This window comes from Myxocyprinus asiaticus, chromosome 16 (genome assembly GCF_019703515.2).
Source record: "Myxocyprinus asiaticus isolate MX2 ecotype Aquarium Trade chromosome 16, UBuf_Myxa_2, whole genome shotgun sequence".
Classification (NCBI taxonomy): Eukaryota; Metazoa; Chordata; class Actinopteri; order Cypriniformes; family Catostomidae; genus Myxocyprinus; species Myxocyprinus asiaticus.
In genome coordinates, this window is record NC_059359.1 from 15,471,233 (window position 1) to 15,493,069 (window position 21,837).

General features: G+C 40.6%; 1 protein-coding gene across 11 annotated transcripts in view; it reads left to right on the forward strand.

Moving 5' to 3' along the window:
* LOC127453603 (receptor-type tyrosine-protein phosphatase U-like) overlaps positions 1–21,837 on the forward strand; it is a 374,740-nt gene that overhangs the window by 222,401 nt on the left and 130,502 nt on the right. For all 11 annotated transcript variants that reach the window (XM_051720082.1, XM_051720086.1, XM_051720087.1 and 8 more), the window contains exon 7: positions 4,428–4,721. In XM_051720082.1, the coding sequence (XP_051576042.1) occupies positions 4,428–4,721 (294 nt within the window). The remainder of the gene's footprint in view (positions 1–4,427; positions 4,722–21,837) is intronic.

Below are 21,837 nucleotides of genomic sequence, written 5' to 3' on the forward strand. Positions count from 1 at the left end.
AGCCACACAGTAGGTTTGTGTGGGGAACAGACTAAAATTTATGTCACATTGACTACTTTTATGGTGCCTATTTGGTGTTTTTTGTCCTTTTGGAGCTTAACAGCTGGTGTCACTTTGACAGTTCACAATGCATGGAAAATCTGATTTTTTTCTCAAATCTGATTTTTTTTAGACTGACTAAAAACTGCAAGATATATGTGGCCAGATCTGATTTTTTTCTGTTCAGACTGCAGTCGCTTTTGCTAGCACATCCACATTAGTTGTCATAGTAACAATACAAACAAATATGAACACATTCAAAAAACGGGATAGGTTGCATATGCAATGTTTTTTTTGTTTTTTTTGCTGTGGTTGACAACTTACAACTTTAGCCGGCATGTCCCGTATTTGGCCGAAATTAGAATGTCCCATGCTGGACGCTTATAATTCTGTATTTTAGCGGGCAGCGAAACGTCCTGTATTGAAGACTTTTGTCCCATATTGAAGCATGCTAAAAAGTCGGACAGTGAGGCGCTTGAAGGGGCCCTAGTACCTAGTATCTATGATCTAGTATCAGTAACACAGGTTTTTAATAAATACATTAACTTACTTTTACTTGAACACAAAATCCATGCGTCTCTCCATGCGAATGAATATCTCCATCACTTTGTTGTAAAAGTCACCCGCTTGTTGAAGTTTCGATAGCCTCTCTTTCTCAATGTTTAATAAAAATCAACTTTACCAAATCTATGTAGTTCGTCGATGCTAACACTGCAGATATCCATTTTAGCACTTAATAACGCATTAGTTACGTGAACTTGAATGTGTTGACAGACACAAAATTCAAATCTAGCCTATCAGATAGCATGACTGATTGGCTTACTCATTTTGGTAAGCATGCTTACCTTGGCCATTTGTTGTAGCGGGCTTGATTCAATTTGAATGAACGTACAGTGTTGAATGAAAGGGCGGTAAACAATGCTTTGAGTTAGAGAAAGTATAGCATAAAGTGCTTATACCTGAGGGTGGCACCAAAGCGAATAAATGAATAACTGTCTGTGCTGCTCAACTGAGATGAAAGATGACGAATTTGAACGAAAACAGTAGTTTATCTTAACATTATATTTAAGTATTTCATAGTGCCATTTTTCTTTTCACCCTTCTGTTAGGTAAGCACTGCTTACCTTGCTTATATGGATGGCACATCCCTGGTGCAACTCTTTGGGTGGGTAAGGCTAAGTCTATATTATTGTAAAAGAGGTTTGCACTTCTTTTGCTGCGCTGCTACAAATATACAGTATGACATAAGGGTGCGTTCCATTCAGAAGTGATCATCCCTATGTTCTGTTCCCCTCAAAGACTTTACCCTTTTCTGTGACGGTTTCGGAGGGTTGAAAGGTGTAATAAAATGGTTATTTTAAACTCACTTTTTAAGTAATTTTTATTGAAAATTCTGTTTGTGAAGGCATCATTAATGCCGTTAGGAATGCAGTAAATGTCTTCTTGTCGTAAATCCTGACGTAACAACCCCTTGCGCGCAAACAAATAACATTAAAAAAAACACGTGAAATCCGATTTGACCATTCAGACTGAGATGCATTAAAACAAATCTGATTTTAATCGGATTTCAAATCATCAGGTTTGTTTGGAATAGGCTTGTAAAAGTAGGATTTTATGTGTTATTGTCCTGTTCAGACTACAAAAACCTAAACACATTTGAGTCAGATAGGCCAAAATGTTTTCTGCCTGTGTGAACTGTGTAAGCCTATGAACCGCTGTTGTATGGAAAAGACCTTCATAAAAATTCTTTTAAATATCTAATTTGGTGGTTCACAGAAGAAAAGAAACCATTCAGGTTTGGAACTAAATGACAGTGAGTAAATAATGGCATCATTTCCATTTTTGTGTGAACTATTTCTTTAACAATCTTCCTTAACCAACATTGAATAAAGAGATTTTCACAAAAGGAAGGCTTGAGATTTTTTACTGAAATCTCTGTCTTTTCTCATATGAAAGTTGAGTCTACAAAGTTTATATTATTCCCTGAGCCTCATCCTGACAGACTAGATGAGTTTTATTACTCCTGCCATCTCATATCTCTCCCACGAGAGGTTTCTCTGTCCCTGGCTGGATATTTGCCATCTGCAGCTGGTCCTGAGAGAGAGAGCTTGCAGACACAGCACACCCAGAGATTAGTTAGGGGAAAGTCAGTGCTGGTTTCTCTGCTATCATTGCAGACTCCCTTCTTTCTTTTTAAATCGATTTCACACACTAATTGCTTGATAGCTTAAGACCCTTCGAAGTTCTAGTGGCAAGTTAGATTTAAAAGGAATAGTTCAGCTTAAAATGGAAAGATTTTGTCATAATTTACCCCCATGTCGATCTAACCCAGTATTATTTTCCGTCTTCCGTGAAACACAAAAGAAGAACATTTTAATAATCTACTGGTTTCTGTAAAATTACAATTAAAGGTATAGTTCAGGCAAAAATGAAAATTCACTCATCATTTACCCACCCTCATGCCATTACAGATGTGTATGACTTTCTTTCTTCTGCAGAACACAAATTAAGATTCTTAGAAGAATATATCAGCTCTGTATGTTCATGCCGTGCAAGTGAATGGTGACCAGACATTTGAAGCTCTAAAAAAAATCACATAAAGGCCACATAAAAGAAATCCATAAGACTCCAGTGGCTAAATCCATATCTTCAGAAGTGATGTGATAGGTGCAGGTTAGAAACAGATACATTTTTAAACCCTTTTTTACTGTAAATCTCCACTTTCAATTTTCTTTTTGTAAAAAAGGTCTTAAATATTGATCTGTTTCTCACCTACACCTATCATATCACTTCTGAAGATATGGATTAAACCACTGGAGTCTTATTAAATACTTTTATGTTGCCTTTATATGATTTTTGGAGCTTCAAAGGTCTGGTCACAATTCACTTGCATTGTATGAACCTAAAGAGCTGAGATATTCTTCTAAAATCTTAATTTGTGTTCCGCAGAAGAAAGAAAGCCATGCATATGTGGGATGGCATGAGGGTGAGTAAATGATGAGAAATTCTTTCATTTTTGGCTGAACTATACCTTTAATTGTAATTATACAGAAACCAGTAAATTATTCAAATGTTCAAAAAATTCACAAGGTTGGAACATAATAATGAAGATAGAATTCCACATTTAACGATAATTAAATAATTGTATTATAAAAATAATTTAAGTGCTACTGTATCAAAAGTACCATGTAACAACATTAGGTTTTGTTAAAAGCCCATTTATCAAATTCAGAAAGCCATGCATATGTGGGATGGCATGAGGGTGAGTAAATTATGAGAAATTTTCCATTTTTGGGTGAACTATCCCTTTAATGGAAGCTGGAGCTTTCAAGCTTCAAAAAGGATGAACTAATCGTTCTTTTGAGTTGGATTTTTTTAAATGAATCAGTTGATCTGGTTCACTAAATGAACAATTTTGTTCACGAATCTGACATCACTACTAAGCTAGGTCAAAGTTGTGTCTGTTCCTCATACAAACCACATGACTTCAGAAGATGTGAAATCATGCTCCAGTCCCCATTCATTGTAATTGGATGGAAAAGATTGGCCATTCCATTATTCAAATTTTCTACTTTTGTGTTTCACAGAAGAGAGGAAGTTATACGGGTTTGAATACCATGAGGGTGAATATATTTATATATATATGATATATATTTTTGGGAGATCATTAAACATAAAGAAAAAAGTTCCAACTTTTTATCTTGCAAAGACAAAAATATTGCACATTTTCATAGCTGCTGTGTAGCTGGCTGCCTGTTCCCTCAGGGGAACAGATATGAAATCTCACAGTAAGCAGCATGAACCTACATTTATCGGTCTTCCACAACCTACAGGCATGCACATCTGTTGGTTTACTTTCAGCTGTCTGGTGGGAAGTTGAAAGAGCTATCTACGCCAGGGTTAATGTGCATGTCCAGATTGGTATTTTAACCTGTGAACTTTGTTTAGTTTTACCATTCTGAATTGTGGATGTTCTCACAGAAATGTGATAGGATTTAAAGAGGCAACCCATTGTCAGCTGTTACTGGCACAGATAAGCTTTACAAAACTGGTTGAAAGAGATTAGTCAGATTCAACTTCTACAATTTTGTTTTATATTTATGTTAAATCGGTTTTACTTAAGGGAGTTGCTTGAAAAGATTAAAATACCCAGAGATTTTCTTCATTCTCTATACCTGTCTTTGGTAACTTTCAGGTATCAAGACTCCATGCTTATTGAATACACTTTTACTGTAACATCCTCATGGACTCATAATTCCAAAACTACTGTGCTGCCAACATGGTTAATATACTAAGGCAGCATCCTAACCATCATGGATGCTCTGTAATTGTAATTGATTTCAATTGAGTTTCAATAAAACTGAGCTATTTTTATTGATACTTTTCAGTACCCCCATCTCCAATTGCTCCGCCCCAGCTGCTGAGAGCCGGTTCCACCTATCTGATCATTCAGCTCAACACCAACTCCATCCTGGGTGATGGCCCCATCATCCGGCGGGAAATCGAATATCGGGCCAGCCAGGCACCCTGGTCAGAGATCCTTGGAGTCAACATGGTCACCTATAAGCTCTGGCATCTGGATGCAGATACTGAGTACCACATCAGTGTGCTGCTCACCCGGCCAGGCGAGGGTGGAACCGGACCACCTGGACCACCCCTCATCAGCAGAACTAAATGTGCAGGTGAGCGAACAGAGAACTTCAGTTAGATTCAGGATTTAAAAATAACAAAATTACTCTTTAATGTAAATGTGCACAATTCAAAACATAAAACCATCTACTAAAGAAAACATCTTTCATGACTTGCGATAGACTGCTCCAGTCTGACGACTATTACCTCAGTGTAAAATTGGAGGTTTATCTAGGATGACTAAATTATTATTTTTTTAACATATCCAGAACTCCATCTGATGACAAATATGTGGAATATTACTTTCATTTTGCCACCAAAACAAAAATATCGGGAGCATAATGACAATGTGTCTTCACATTTTTTGTTCATGATGCAGTTTTATTACGAGACCTAAACTAGCTTGTAAATGATACAGCGAGTGATACAATGACCTGTGTTGTTTGTCATTAATTTGCAACGAAATAAAAAAGCTATTATAAAAACCCTATAAGGACAAGTTGGAGAAAGATTTTCCATTGGCTAGTACATTTTTTATTTTTACTTGCCAGACTTTTGATTACATGTAAGCGTAATGCAACTGAAAACTGAAAATATATATTAAGCAAACCTAGAAGGGGCATCTTCACACATATAAAGTATTCATAGATATGACTCCACGCAATATAGTTTCCAAGATTGAACATTTTATATAACATTTTAGCTTTTTTTTTTTTAAGTACAAATTTCATATTCTGTCAATTTATATGATGTCATGAAATAGCATTTATAATAATGATACAAGCTGTTGTCACTGTTTAAATTGTCAAACATTTTTAGCCAAAAATTCACAAGGTTGGAACATAATAATGAAAATAGAATTCCACATATAACGATAATTAAGTAATTGTATTATAAAAAATAATTTAAGTGCTACTGTATCAAAAGTACTATGTAAAAACATTAGGTTTTGTTAAAAGCCTATTTATCAAATTCTTCCATATATACAATGTTTGTTAAAGTTAAAATATTTCATAATGTATGATTGTCACTTTAAATATTTATTTGTACACATTTATTAGACCTACGAAATTACTACATTTTGTTTCATGTTTGTTTATATGTACTTTTACAATTTACAAGTATTTACATTGATATGTATAACAAGCACTAAAATGGTACTTTCTCTTTAAGAGAACCGGCAGCTTCAAGAGCAAATGTTTACGGTTTAATTAGTTCAGTGCACATTAAAGAGAGAGAAGTTGCACTGTGATTTTTCCCTCATCCGTGCAATGTATGATAAGAATTGTTTATTTTTATTTTTTTTATTCAACTGACTGTAAATAACAGAAAGGATATTAAAAGAGACATGAAATGAAAATGGATTTTGTGGATCTCGTCTTTGGACATAAAATATACGGAACAAGCCAAAAGGAAAATTTTATTTGCGTAATGTGTATTGACTTACGTGTACAAATATTTAATGAACAAGTTCTCAAATTCAAATCTACAAGCTCTCGAGTTTTGCAGCACGTTTACCTTCTAACAGACATCCAACAGACGCGTTACTATTCTGTAGCAGTAAAATGGAGAATGTTGTGAAAACATTCCGTGGAAAAGTTTAATCACAATCAGAGTTGATGTTGTTAAATGCAATTTAACTGTAATATTATGGCATATTATGCCTCAACTAAAGCGATGGTGACAGCGTGATCATGACACCTCAGTACCCCCTGTAGCCACATAAGGTAAATTTCCTTCAGAATGCGCGCTCACGAGACACAGCACGCAGAAAAAGATTAGTCTGAATCCAGCTTTTTATTCAGTAAAAGGATCGCTGTGCTTAAGTTCTTCACCACTACACAACTCAATCACTGGTGAGTAATATCTGAATGTTTACTAGCCAGTGGCTAATAACAGACATATTTTAGTCACATAGCACAAAATTTGGTCGCTTATGTGAGTGATTTACTCACAATATAGAGGGCTGTACAATATCAAGTGCATTTTAATGAACAGCATGTGAATTTGGTCAAGTTTTTATTGCCAGTTCAAGAAATAAATCCAGATCTGAAAAGCAAATGATCAGTTTAAATAAAAAATGTATGAACTAAAACTGCAGGCATCTATCCTGTGGTGCCTGCTTGTGCCTGTAAAAGCAAACAGCAAGGGGTTTGGTAATGCATGCTTCTGCCTGCAAATGAAAGTCTCCACCACACCTGCTGTTTCAGAGTTGGAAAGGGTGTGATTAGGTAAATTTATCCTATTCTTATCCCAATGAAACTGAAAGTCAAAATGCAGGTTGAGGATTCTGCCGCTGACCTGGTCAACATAGTAATGGCTACCATTTTACTTCACATCCTGTTCCAAATGCACATATACCATCACGCAAATCCCTGCCCACCACTTTTTCTATATTCCAAATGAATTGTTCTCAACTAGTTTTTCTTCAGAACCCAGATTTGGCATCAATAAGCGACTCAGCACTGTTTTAAAGTTTATTGTACAAAATAAACAAACATGCTCTTGAAATCGAACATTGAAATGTATTAATATTACCATGAACTACAGTCCCAAAAATTTGCCTGACAGTTTTGGATTCTAAATGTCTTTTGAATTTTGATGGTTTTATGCTCTCAGCAGCCATTAATAGTTCACTGCACAAAACACAATATGGTCCACACAAACTTTGTTTATCCTTGCTGCAAGGGAATCCATATTTATATAGTCTGGGTTCTTTTTTCTTTTACTTTGCATAGTTTTGTTCATGGTTGATCAAGATGAGAGCATGTCACGAAAACTGTCCATATGGGCATCTACCTAACTTGGCTAGCTTCTACCAAGTGATGGATGAATTTGCAGTAAAATGCCATAGAGTTTTATTGGACACATGGCATCTGATGTCTGCAACAAAAGATATGGGAAGTGTTTTATCCTCCCTTTGAAAAGTTAATAATTAACTTTTTTATTTCACTATGCAAACTATGCATTATTATATGGTTGGGGAAGAGTGTAAAAAGACAACACAGAACACTTTAGAATGGCATAGCAGGGGTAAAAAGACATAAGCTGGTGAATGAGAGAGAACAAGCAATAGATAGATAGCATTTTTGAGTCGCTTCAACAGAGAGAAACATAGTCAGATGAGTTTTTGTCTTAAACAGCTTTTGCCTTGACAAAGAAAGGCAGAGAAAAATGAGGAGCAGACATTCATGCTAAATATTTCCCACTGTTTTCATTTTCTCCTCCACATTATGTCTAAAGTGAAGTTTTTAAAAAAAATTTTTTTTTATTTTTATAAATGGGGTATTTGCATCATATTCCAAGTGGTGCCTCACTGCACATGAATATTGGGCTGTTTAAGCTGCTGTCATATTTGCTGAAGTGTTGAAGATGTAACTTTGAATCAGTAGAAGCACATCAGTGGGATTGGAAGTAAAATTAGCTTTTCCATACTCCATTTGTGCTCAAATCTCCTGTGTATTCTACCGTCAACTGAATAGAAGTCGAAGATATAATTGAGTGCTTCAAGAAGTGTGCTAGGGGGAACGCCATGTTGTGTCAGAGGCTATGAAGTTTTGATTTGTTTGACAGCATTTGTTCACACTCGCACATACGCTCGCACATTCACTGTGATGACTTATTAATCACGCTAGAAAGGGGGTTAGCGTCTACTGTCACATGACTCAATATTCAGATTAGCCTTCCGAGAGATCCAAAACAAACACAAACAACATTAGGTCTTAGCTGCTCAGGATAATACAGTGCATCTAGCACGTTAAAGGGCAGATTATATAAACAAAGATTTTTTTTTAAATAAATTTTTATAAGATTGTCTTTAATGGATTTTATTCAAGAATAAGCCAGAAGGATTAATGGTTCTTTAATAAATGCTTTAGCTATGCTCATCAACAAATGAATCAGTTCTTCATAGTGTTTTTTGTGGGTAGTCTTGACATTGTTAATGATGTGATTTAAACCAGAGGAAAAATATATATTGCTCTGTGGATGCTCTTTCAGAGTTCATAAAACATAGGGCTCTATTTTCGTGCCCGTGTTAGGCACAGCATTAAGTGCAACTACCATGTGATGTCTTATCCAATTGTCGTGAGACTGCTAATTCTAAGCACAATTTTTGTGCCAGCGCAAAGCGCAAGTGGGTGTGTTTGCACTCTCTGTGGGTGTTTGTGCTCAAACTGTGGGTGTATTGTATGTTAATGAAGTGGCGTATAGCACAAGGTCATTACGCTAAGACGTTTGAGAAGTTTATTTTGTATAGCACCTTTCCAAAGTTCAAAGGCGCTGTACAGAAATTGAACATAAAACATTATTGTAACAGCTCACAAACAGAAGGGAAGGAGAACACAGGGAAGCAGGTTTTTCCAGGCTCAGGTAGGCCTTTTAATCGGCCACTTCAATGCTTTACAACTTCACAAACTCGTCAGCTTCACAGGCACGTAGACTTAAACTCATTAGCTTCACAGGCACTAATAACTTAAACACATCAGCTTCACAAACATAACAGATTAAACGTAGCAGCTTCATGAGCACCGTGGCCTTCCTTGTGCCAGACTCTCTCTCTCTCTCTCTGCTGGTGGCTTGGCTGCTTATATGCCACTCTCCCCATGCTCACTGGAATTAGAGACAGATGTTACACATAATCTAGCTCAGGTGCAAGCGCCCTTACCGCTTTCTCTCTCTCTGGACAGACACTTGACCACACCCCCGCTGCCACATATCCCCACCGTCCGACTCAGGCCGGGGAGACAGCCGGCCTGTCTACCACTACCCCATTTCATATGGCATTTCAGTCCACTGAACCGGGTTTGGAGCCCTTTTTAGTGAGATCAGTCAGCGGGCTGGTGACATCCGAATAATTGGGCACGAATATCCTATATAGCCAGCCAGCCCCAGGAACTGTCTCACCCCCTTTTTGGTCTTGGGCCTCGGGCAGGTCACAATCGCCGCAGTCTTGTCAATTTGGGGACGCACCTGCCCGTGGCCCAAGTGGAACCCCAGATACCGTACCTCCACCCGCCCAATCGCGCACTCCTTGGGGTTTGCTGTGAGTCCCGCTCGTCTCAGCGATCTCAGAACCACCCTCAGATGCTGCATGTGCCGCTGCCAACCATTGCTGTAAATGATGATGTCATCTAAGTAGGCAGCGGCGTAAGCCAAAAAAAATCGTAGGATTCGGACCATGAGACGCTGAAACGTCACCGGGGCTCCAAGCAAACCGAACAGAAGCATCACAAATTGGTGTAATCCAAATGCCGTGGAGAAGGCTGTTTTTTCAAGGGAAATTGGTGTCAAGAGAATCTGCCAATAACCCTTTGTCAAATCCAGTGTCGAATAAAACCGAGCAGTGCCCAACCGATCAAGCAACTCATCAACGCGAGGCATTGGGTATGCGTCAAATTTAGACACAGCGTTGACTTTTCTCTAATCCACGCAGAACTGTACAGACCCGTCGCTCTTAGGAACTAGAACAACCGGGCTGGACCAGTCGCTGTGGTATTCCTCTATTACCCCCATATCAAGCATTGCATCCAATTCTTCCCGGACAATTTTCTTTTTGTGCTCAGTCAATCGGTAGGGATGGCTACGTACCACCACCCCCGGCTCGGTCTCGATGTGGTGATGGATGAGGTTTGTATGACCCAGTAGAAGGGAAAACACGTCTGCAAACTCCTTTGGCAACTTGGCAACCTCTGCAAGTCGATACAGTGAGAGGTGAAATGATTGTGTTTTGTATTCACCTCTGGCCCAAGCTCCGCTCTCTCCGGGACTACCATAGCCAACGTCACAAGGACCGCCTCCCTCCACAATTTCAGGAGGTTGAGGTGATATATGACGTGCGCCCCCCTCTATCGGTTCGCTTTACCTCATAATTGAGATCCCCCGCTCGTTGTGTGACCTCAGAGGGTCCTAATTTGGACCTCAGTGTGGGAAGTAATACGAGTACCTTATCTCCCGGTGCAAATTCCCACAGCCGAGTTCCCCTGTCATGCAGTCGGCTCTGTCGTTCTTGAGCTTGGAGCAAATTCTCCTGTGTTAGTTGCCCTAAAGTGTGGAGTTTTTCTCTAAGATCAAGAACGTATTGAATTTCATTCTTACTGTTTGAAGGTCCCTCCTCCCAAGCTTCATGTGTAACATTAAGCATGCCACGCGGGCGCCGCCCATACAGCAGCTTGAATGGGAAAAACCCAGTGGAGGCTTGCGGGACCTCTCGTACTGCAAATAACAGGGGATCGAGCCATTTGTCCCAGTTTCTAGCATCCTTGTGCATGAACTTACGAATCATGTTTTTAAAGGTATTATTAAATCGCTCCATCAGGCCATCTGTTTGCGGATGGTTAATGCTGGTGCAGATTGATTTAATGCCCAATAATTCGTAAAGCTCGCGTAGTGTCCGTGACATAAAAGTTGTGCCCTGATCGGTAAGGATTTCATTCGGAATCCCCACCCGGGAGATTATTTTGAAGAGTGCCTCCACAACACTGCGTGCTGAGATGTTGCGCAGGGGCACTGCTTCCAGATATCGCATTGCATAGTCCACTAGGACCAATACAAAGCGATGTCCATGTGCTGACCGCTCTAATTGCCCTACGAGGTCCATTCCAGTTCTTTCTAAGGGGACCTCGATCAGTGGAAGAGAGCGCAATGGCGCTTTTGGGGTGGCCGGTGGATTCACCAGGTGTCATTTACGGCATGCCGCACACCACCTGCGGACATCGCCACCAATGCCTGGCCAATAAAAACGGGCTATTAGGCAGTTCAGTGTTTATCTTTCCTGTAGATGACCCGCCATGGGATTATAATGAGCCGCCTGGAACACCATTTCCCAACGGCTCCGCGGTATTAAGAGCTGGGTTGTATCTTCCTTTGTTTGAGCATCCTGCATCACTCTATACAACCGCTCATTTATTATTGCGAAATAAGGATATGAAAGGGTGACATTCGTCTGTTGATGGAGTTGTTGACCATCGATCACTCTCACTTGATCAAAGGCGTGCTTGAGTGTTTCGTCTCGTGACTGCTCCAAAGGGAAATCCCCTGAGGATGGGAGGGGCTGCAGCCTCTCCCCCCCCCACGTCATCCTGACGTGGAGCAGATGAAGACGGCCCTGGCTCTGCCTCCCCTGCCAGAGCATCGCATATTTCACATCTCATTGCTTTAGTGCAGGACCCATCTGCGCATATTCCCTTTAATACATTTCTAAATTCAGGCCAATTAGTCCCCAAAATCAGCGGATGGTTGAGGCGGGAACTAACCGCGGCCTCCATTCTATGTTTTGTTCCCCGAAATTTAATCACAAGGATCACCAGAGGGTAGTTGTGAATATCCCCATGCACACACTTCACCCTCACCGTTTTAGCTGTGCCCAAAGCCTTGAACTATGTTGAACCAAGCATTGGTGGATAGTGGTTTGATTACAACCCGTGTCCACCAATGCTTGGTGAGTACCCCCCCGATACTTACCGGTATCCGGTATGCTCCGACCCGATCGGGGGCAGCCTGTGGAGTGTCGGGGATCCAGACCACCGTTCCCAGATCCATCACAGGGCATTGATCCCGGAAGTGTCCCGGATCCCCGCAACTCCAGCAGATCAGCTCAGGTGCCACGCCCGCACCTGCGGACATTTCCACCTGAGGGGGAGAAGGGGCACTGTTGCTGCTGTGGGCGATGCAACACGGGGCAGGAACGGGCTCTGGGGAGAAAGCAGAGTGAGAGAGAAGAGGGGAGCGGGATGAGAACGGGGAAAACACAGGGGAAGGGGAGAGAGAGTGGGAGGGCTCTTCCGCCATCTGGTACGCTGCCATATGGTCCTCTGCCAATTGAACAGCCTCCTCCAACAACGCCGGGCGGTGGCACTGGACCCATTCAGCCATTCCTCATGGTAGCTGATGGACGAGCTGCTCCAGTACCATCTGGTCGATTATTCCCTCAATGTCGTGATTCCCCGCCAGCAGCCATCTCCGGCAGGTGTCTCGGAGCTGTTGGGTGAAGGCAAATGGGCGGCCAGTGGTCTCCAACTTCATCTTCTGGAAGAGCTGGCAATGCTGCTCCGGACTGCAACCAACCCGCTGCAGGATGGTCTTTCTTCAGGTCCTCATAAGCCAGGAGGTTCGCCACTGGCAGTTGTTCTGCTGCGAGCTGGGCTTCCCCAAACAGCAACGGGAGGAGCCTGGCTGCATACTGATCACACGGCCAGCTCCATATCTCAGCGGTCAGCTCGAATTAGTCGAGGAAGGCTTCCGGGTCATCCTCGGCCCCCATCTTCAGAAGCGTGGGTGGGGGCATGGGGCTGTGGTTGTACGGGGACACGGCCGGGGTTCTCTCCTGGCTGAGAAGGCTCCGGATCGCATGCCGGTCCTCTGCTTGAGCCCGAAGGATCTCGAAGAACCAGCGATCTTTATCTTGCCGGAGCTCAAGCAGGGATTGTTGGTGGGACTGGTGTAAGCCAGCGAGGGATTTGAGGATCTCTGCCAACTGGGAGGACTCCATGGGGCACACTTCAAAATCCCGGGTTTCGGCACCAGTGTAACAGCTTACAAACAGAAGGGAAGGAGAGCACAGGGAAGCAGGTTTTTTCAGGCTCAGGTAGGACTTTTAATCGGCCACTTCAATGCTTTACAACTTCACAAACTTGTCAGCTTCACAGGCTCATAGACTTAAACTTATTAGCTTCACAGGCACTAGTAACTTAAACACATCAGCTTCACAAACATAACAGATTAAACGTAGCAGCTTCAGGAGCACCGTGGCCTTCCTTGTGCCAGACTCTCTCTCTCTCTCTGCTGGTGGTGTGACTGCTAATATGCCGCTCTCCCCATGCCACTGGAAATAGAGACAGGTGTTACACATAATCTAGCTCAGGTGCAAGCACCATTACCACTTTCTCTCTCTCCGGACGGACGCTTGACCACGCCCCCGCTGCCACAATTATACATATAACAAATATACATTACAAAACAACTAACAATGGCAGAGAAGCAAAGCATATATCAAGCAGGTGAGACACGGTCGAGCAGGACAAGAGCCATCAGTCCCAGAGAGGCCGATAGAGAACATATACAACACATACATCGCAGTCCGCAGCAGCACAGGTGACAAACAGAGCTGAGGATGCATTGCATGTAGCCCATTTACACTACCAAATTTTTATGAATGGGCTGTCTTCATTTATTTCCAAGTTGCTGGACATGAAATGGAATATATAATAGGACATAGATGGTGCAATAACTGGAAAAGAATCTCAATTAAATTGCACTTGACCCAGCCCATTAGCTCTTTGCACACGTGGTTTTGCCACTTGTGCCTAGACTTAGCGTATTTTTGCACTAGAAAATCTGAACGTCATGGCCATGCTCACTGACATTGCGCATATGATGTATCGCATATCGCTGCACTTAAGGCATAGCACTCTTAAAATAGGGCCCTTAATGGAGTTCTCAGTAATGTTAATGCAAAAATTGCTGGTCAACCAGCATGGTCTTTCTGGTAAAGCTGGGTGAACAAGGAACTGTTGCTGGTTAAAGGAATATTCTGGTTTCAATACATAATTTTAAAAACCACAAAAAATAATTTAGACTCGTCCTTAAAAAAAGCAAAAATCTAAGTTACAGTGAGGCACTTACAATGGAAGTGAGTGGGGCCAATTTTTGGAGGATTTAAAGGCAAACATATGAAGCTTATAATTTTATAAAAACACATTAATTATTCTGTTAAAACTCATGTATTATTTGAGATGTAAAGTTGTTTAAATCATAATTTTTACAGTCGTTTTAGGGTTTGTGGACATTACATCTGTAAGGGACTCGACATGGAGGCGAAGGTAGAATCCATATGCAAGAAGTTTATTACAGTCAGCAAACAAATCCAAGACACAAGGCAGAGACTTAATCGTTGAAGCAGTCAAAGTAGTCATTACACAGGTAATCAGTCCAACCAGGCAAACAGAGAAAAACAGTAATCCAATATCGGTAATCCAGAAAGCAGGCACAATGGTCATAACAAGTAGGCAATAAACAGGCAATGAGAATAACGCTTGTTAAGGCAGTGAAACTTCACAAAGTCACAATGGAGAAGCATGGCTATTTATATAGTACAAATCACCATAGAAGAAACGGTATAGTGTCAGTATTTGGGAGAGGGCTCCCTCTGGTGGTTGGCTGTAGGGATACCAGCCTCATTCGTTACAACATCGTCATAGCAACAAAGTTGTAAAAATGGCTATAACTTAACACAGAAAAGGTTAATAAGCGATTTCATCACACTAAAATCATGTTAACACACATATTGATTATGTCTTGTGGCTAAACTTTTGAAACAGTGAGTATTTTAATGTTTACAGACTGGTCCCATTCACTTCCATTGTAAGTGCCTCACTGGAACCCAGATTTTTTAAAGAAAACGAGGGGCAAGTCAAAATAAACCAGCATCCCATGCTGGGGACCAGCATCCAAAGCAAAACATACTGTATGCTGGTTATTAGCAATGGTATTTTCAACAGGGTGATCCTGATCATTTGGTTTTGGAAGGATTTGATGAGATGTTCCATACTGGAAACTCCTCTCATTTTTGGAGAGAAAATCTGAGAAGCAAGAGACTTGAGAGAGTCTCAATTTAATCTCAAATGCATGAGATACTAAAGGGATACTTCACCCAGTTATTTTATTTATTTATTTATTTATTTATTGGTCCTTTTTAGATCTCAACCGTCTGGACACACTTTCAATATCTGGCAAAAAGTCTTACAAAGTTTTTTCAGACTTTTCCTTTTGTGTTCCACGTGAAAAAAAAAAAAAAAAAAGTCATGCAGGTTTGTAGCGACATTAGTACTAATAAATAATGACAGAATTTTCATTTTGGGTGAATTATTCCTTTAAAGGAGACCTATTATGCCCCTTTTTACAAGATGTAATATAAGTCTCAGGTGTCTCCAGAATATGTCTGTGAAGTTTCAGCTCAAAATACCCCACGGATCATTTATTATACCATGTTGTAAATGCCTCTTTTTGGGTGGAATCACAAACACACTGTTCTCGTGTGTGTCTCTTTAAATGCAAATGAGCTGCTGCTTCCCGCCCCCTTTCCGGAACAGGGCTGTGCCTTTACAGCTCGTGCTTCAGATACTATAGCAACAACAAATCAGAACCAATATGACTGACACCGTAAATACCGGAGTGTTTTTCAGCCATTTAGCAACGATGGATGAGCAACACAAAAATATACTGTAATGACGTTAGCTATGTGCTATAACGAGACATGACATTTTAGGGGGATGTCTTGCATCATGCGATTTGCAAACATTCACAAAATATAAAGTGTGATACTTACATCTTCAGGATATAAAGCTGGAACACAAACAGTTGGTACTGATCCATGCTTGAGAATCAAATATTTAGAAAAGCCTGCTTTATGTTGACCCTCATTCACAATGCAGTCCGGTGTAAAATGATTTGCTTAAACATACACAAATTTTTGTATATTTTGGGGAACATTTTCTTCAAAAACAAAACTTGTCCACTGCATCTTCAGTGGCTCTGATGCCGGCAGTACATGAAGACTTTTACAGCCTACAACAGAACACGTATGACGCTTATGAAGCTGAGACATTATTCTTCTCAATGTAGCTGCTCCAGTGCGGAAAAAAATGTCGGACTGTGTCGATCACTCGGGAGGATCTATGATAATAGGGTGGAGTCCATCAACAGTCGTGGGTGAGGCCTGATCTAAAGTGACATCACTTTAGAGCAGATACCAAAACCAGTCATTTTGAGACACAGTTTTTGATTAATAGAAATATAAGAAAGAGGAGTGGGTGGACTTTTAACATTGTATGGTGGTTGTGTACACACACTGCCGACTCACATTTATGTTCAAACACCATGTAAAAGTGAATTTTGCATAATAGGTCCCCTTTAAAGATAGCTCATTTGTGACTTTTCTTTCATACTGAGTTGCTATTGGAGCTCAAAACTGGGCTGCTGAAGCAGTATACTTCCAAACATCACAGACTCTTGCTGGCCATATTTCTCCATGCCTGATTTTTTTTCTTCTTCTGTAGTGTAGTGTCAGCTCATCTGTCTTCATCCAGCAGGTGAGATTCACCTCCATAACACAGGCGACTGTAATCATCTTCTGCGGCTCCATATGAGCTGCTCAAAATGGCCTCCGTAGGTGCACCTGCACAGAGGCACTGTTAACTTCTGTAAACAGACCCAATGCTGACAACCTTCCCTTTGCAGATGTGTTGAAATATCCCTTGCTGTCATCCAAAAAGAGCTTCTTAGTTTATTTATGTTTGTAGTAGGGTACAGTATATATTTGCTCTTCTTGTATGGTTCCTCTCTCCGAGCAGCTCGTTTGATTTTGATTTTTTTTCCTCCACAAGAGCAGTGGATACTTCCAGGACCTCGGGTGAGTTCTCCTTCAAAAAATTGGAAGTAAAAGTAAAATAAATGATGAGAAGACTGGGTTGTTTCTGACAGGAGCTGAAGATTGCATCCTGATGCAGGGCTCTTAGTAGTGACCTACATAAAAGATGAAAGCAGGCGCAGTCCTGTGGGCACAGCAGAGAAATTGGCAGACATTCTGAGGAACATGGGCATTCCGGTCCAGGTGTGCTTGATGAGGCTGTGTTGTGATTAGGAGCTGGATATGATGTTGAGGAATGTTCCTCAGAGGAGAGAACAATTAGAACAAGATGATGGAAGAGCAGGACAGACTTGTTCACAGATGCCCTCCACTTGTGATTTGGTCTCGAGCAACCGAAGTTCTGCTCTGGACTTTTTTTCTTCTGTAGAAAACAAAATGAGATGTTAGGTAGAATTTTCACAATGCTTTGCAACATTTTCCACACAAAAGAAATGGTTGGTGATTCACATGTCCAAGCTCCAAAATGGACAAAAAGGCACCACAAATGTAGTCCACACGACACATTTACTATATTCCAAGTCTTCTGAAGCCATACAATAGCTTCATGTGAATAAAAGACCAATTTTCGGAAGTCATAATTCTCTGAAACTTTATTTTTTATTTGTTATTATTTCCATACATTAATGTAAGATAATAATGCTCTTACTTAAAAAGTAAAGCTGAAGTGTGTAATTTCTGTGACAATAGTGTCACTAAATGGAATTTCAAAAATAAATGCTGTTTTCAAACAGATTCCGTAAACACTCCCCTGTTTTCCATTGGTTCCACAAACAGATAGTCCCGCCCCTAACTCACACCTGTGGTTGATGCTGTGTTGGACTGGATAGGCTTCTCAAACAGAAGAATGTTTTGATAGCGCCACATTGTTACACTTTTAGGTGAAATCAGCCTACAATTTGCTAACTTCTGTATATTAAGCAGGGAACGAGAAATAATTTTAACATTGAAACAATTGCAAACTTCAGCTTTTACAGATTATTCCCATAGTAAAGTGGCCCTATGATTTCACAAAATTATGATTCCCATGTGTTTCTTTTAATTACTAAAAACCAGATCTTCAGTCAACCTCAGGATGACCAGAAACAAGGCTATTTCTCTCTGAACTTCCCCATATATCAACATTATCTAGAGTAATGGGACAGAAACTAGTGTTGTTTGGTCTTCCAGCTGCGCCGTGAGGAATTGACATGCTGCCCCGGGCCCCTGGCTGCTCTCTCTGGGCTTGGTCCCATCTCAAAGGAATGCCAAGGAGTGGGCGCTCAAAGAGCTTCTCTTGGCATCAAGACAAAGCCTTCAAACTGGGTTAAGGGAAGTAGGGTGGCACAAAAGCCCGCTTTGAGCTCCTCAATGAGCACAGTGTAGACTCTTGGATTGTCTTTTAAAGATGGCATAAGCCAAGAGCATCCCATTTGTTTGCTTTTAACTAACAATCAATAGTTCCATTAAGACGATCAACACTCTATTTTGGTTTTATTTCCTGTTAAGGCAAATGGGCCCTTTTGGAATTTCAATGTTTCTGCCTGCCATGTGTATTTTCGGAATGAATATCTTAGTCAATAGAGTCATTTTCAGGTCGACTAAGGACTTGACACACTACAAAAAAATCATTTTCGTATTCAATATGTTGGTCTTGTTTTCAGAGTAAAATTATCTAAACATCCTTAAAATGATAAATTTACTTGAAGCATATTAGTGTCTATTTTCAGAGACTTAATATGGAATTAAATTTATTTTTCTTACCTCTTTGGCATTTTTTTAATTTTTTTTATCTTGTTATAAGTGTCACTAAATTTTGTTAGATTTATTCTTAAAGCAAGATTAAAAAACGTTTTGCCAATGGGATAAGAAAATAAATGTAATTTAAGATATGATCTCTGAAAATAAGTCTCAATATCTTAAGCAATTTTGCTTCTCAAGTAAATTTATCTTGTTATAATGATGTTCAGATATTTATAGTGGAGCACAAGACGAATATACTGGTTAAGAAAAATATTTTTTGCAGTGTAAGAAACCTAATTGGGCTGAAAGATAATCTAAATTTAAATCTAAAAGTGAAACTAAATGTAAATCTGTAAATAAATATATATATATATATATATATATATATATATATATATATATATATAGACCTTAAGTACATTTGTAGAAAGATGTGTTGCAAGTTATCTGATGTATGAGATATTTTAGGATTAACAGGACTTAATGTTATGAGGGGAAGGCTTGAGCGCGATTCTGCAAAACAGCACTGATTTAGTATTTTGCAATCTATATGCACCCTCCTCTGTAGACTTCAAGAGGAATCCCATTTCCTGTAATTTAGCCTCTCTCTCCTCACAGTCTTGATGCATTAGTTTACTTACCTTTAGTTGTAAGCCTAATACTTAAGAGGCTGCAGTAGAGCATTGTTTCCTGTGAGCATAAGTTCAAGAGGAACAATGAAGACCTTGAGCTGTGACCTCATACTTTTCAGAATAAGTGCATTCTTCATCCCCTTTGTTGTCCCTTTCCCATTAGTCACCAGGTCCCATTAAAAGAACAAAGCAATGCAATACATTATGTGGAAATCTATTTGACAAAAATGCATTGATTGTCTTAATAATGGGCTGTGACAAATACGCTCATTGATAGTGAGGCTGGATGTCCTTGATTCACTCTCCCAACTGCATGCCCCTTTTTCTGAAAAAACACTTCACACAGAAAAAAAGGTTCCTGTGCTCCCCTCAGACAGTGGCTTCCTCTGTCTCTTTATATCACACTTGCCAAAGGGGGTCGCTGATCTTTCGGCCCCCACCAAATAAGAAAAGACTTAACCCAGCGGTGACCATACACAAATATGAGGTATGCCAAAAATAGCTGGCCTAATACAACAACCCAGCACTAACAGTAACTGGCAGAGCTAAATGCCCTTGAACATGGCTTTTATTTTTGCCTCCTCATGGCCCCTGGACAAGGTACAGGCAGATACTCAAATTGCTTTGTGACACAGAGGCGGCAAATGGCAGGAGAGCGAGTACAACCAGCAGCCTGTGGAATTAATTAATGTAATTTGGCACGAGTTGTGTCCTCATTAGCAGGAGGTCTGTCAACCTTTCTGGCCATTTGACCATGGCGGCGTCTCCTACCTGTGGTGTGTATGGTGGCGGGTGCTGCAAGTGAGAAATTTTGTGACCTGATGATATCCCTGTGTAGTTTCCCTGCTTATTTGGCTAACAAAATGGGCACATGTAGTCATAGCAGTGCTTTTGGCCTTCCTCTTTCTTTTTTTCTACCAAAAAAGTACCATGGTACTGACATGATTTTTTGGGACATGTACCATGGTAGTACCACGATATTCTTGGAAGAATCTTGGAGTGCAATGTAAATACCATTTTTGCAGATACTGATAACTAAGGTGTTAGCGTGGGAAAGGCAGATAACCGATTAATCGACCGTCAGTTTTTAAAATCGATTTATAGAATGTTAAAAACTTTTCTTATTCTTTCCTTACTATGACATAGAGGTTACAAGTGTCCAAAATGAATAAATTCCAAGATGCAGTTTATTGTTCAACCAAATTTCCCAATAATAGCCAGAAAAATTATCTGGTGCATAATATGTGACTTTTAACTACAGTATAAACAAGCCCGGAACACAACGGGGACTCTTTGAAATGATGGAGATTTAGCCCCATTGCAGTACTCTACTTTAGCCTAAATATTCACCAGATAAAGGGAGGGGAAAAAAAAACAACAAAAAACTACCAGCATAGATTTTTGCCAATAAATTATTGTTTTAAAAAGCAACTATCTGCACCGATTAATCTGCAAAACCGATATATCGTCTACCTCTAATCTGTACCATGGTACTGTATATAACAAAATACCATGTTTTTCAAATCTGATACCATCACTGTACCATAGAACCACCACATTACTTTTTTTATAAGTGTCTTTTGAAGAATGTATGGAAGGGAATGTATGCTCTTTTCCATACATTGAAATGTAGTGACCATGTAGTGATCACCAGCATTCATGCTTCAAAAGGACAAAAAACAAACCATAAAATGGCCATCAAAGTAGTCTATAAAACTCATGCGCAATAACCAATTGTTCTCCGCTTTCGTGGAGTCCTCACCGCTGCCATCCTCCAGGGGAGCAGCTGTGGCCATCTGCCTGGGGACGGAGGGGTCATTGCCAGCTGCCGAGAGCCGGAGGAACCATGGCCGTCTGCCGAGAAAGGGAGGAGCGGTTCCATCCACCAGGAGCCGAAGATCTCACTGCCGTTCACCAGGAGAGGAGTGAGCTGGAGTCCGCCAGAGGGTGGAGGAGCGGTTGAGGACCGGGCGACAGTGCGTCCGGGAGCCAGTGAGGGGGGGGGGGGGTGGTGTAGTCAGACCGGTGGCACCCCGGCCAGAATCGGGCAGGAGAGAAGTATGATGAGGAGGAAGGCGTGGCCGGGCCGTGATGGAGCACGGCCAGCACTGAATCAGCTGATCAGCGGGAGAGCAAGATAAAGGGCTGCCGGAGACAATGGCTCGAGAGAGAGATGCACGTGACTGCGTTGCATGTGTGTCTGTGTTTGTTTATGTTTGTTTTAAGTTAAGTTTGACATTAAAACTTTGTTTACTGTTTAGTCGGTTCCCGCCTCCTCCATGCCCATCCTTAAAGGAATAGTTCACCCAAAAATGAAAATTTGCTGATAATTTACTCACCCTCAGGCCATCCAAGATGTATCTGAGTTTCTTTCTTCATCAAAACAGAATTTAA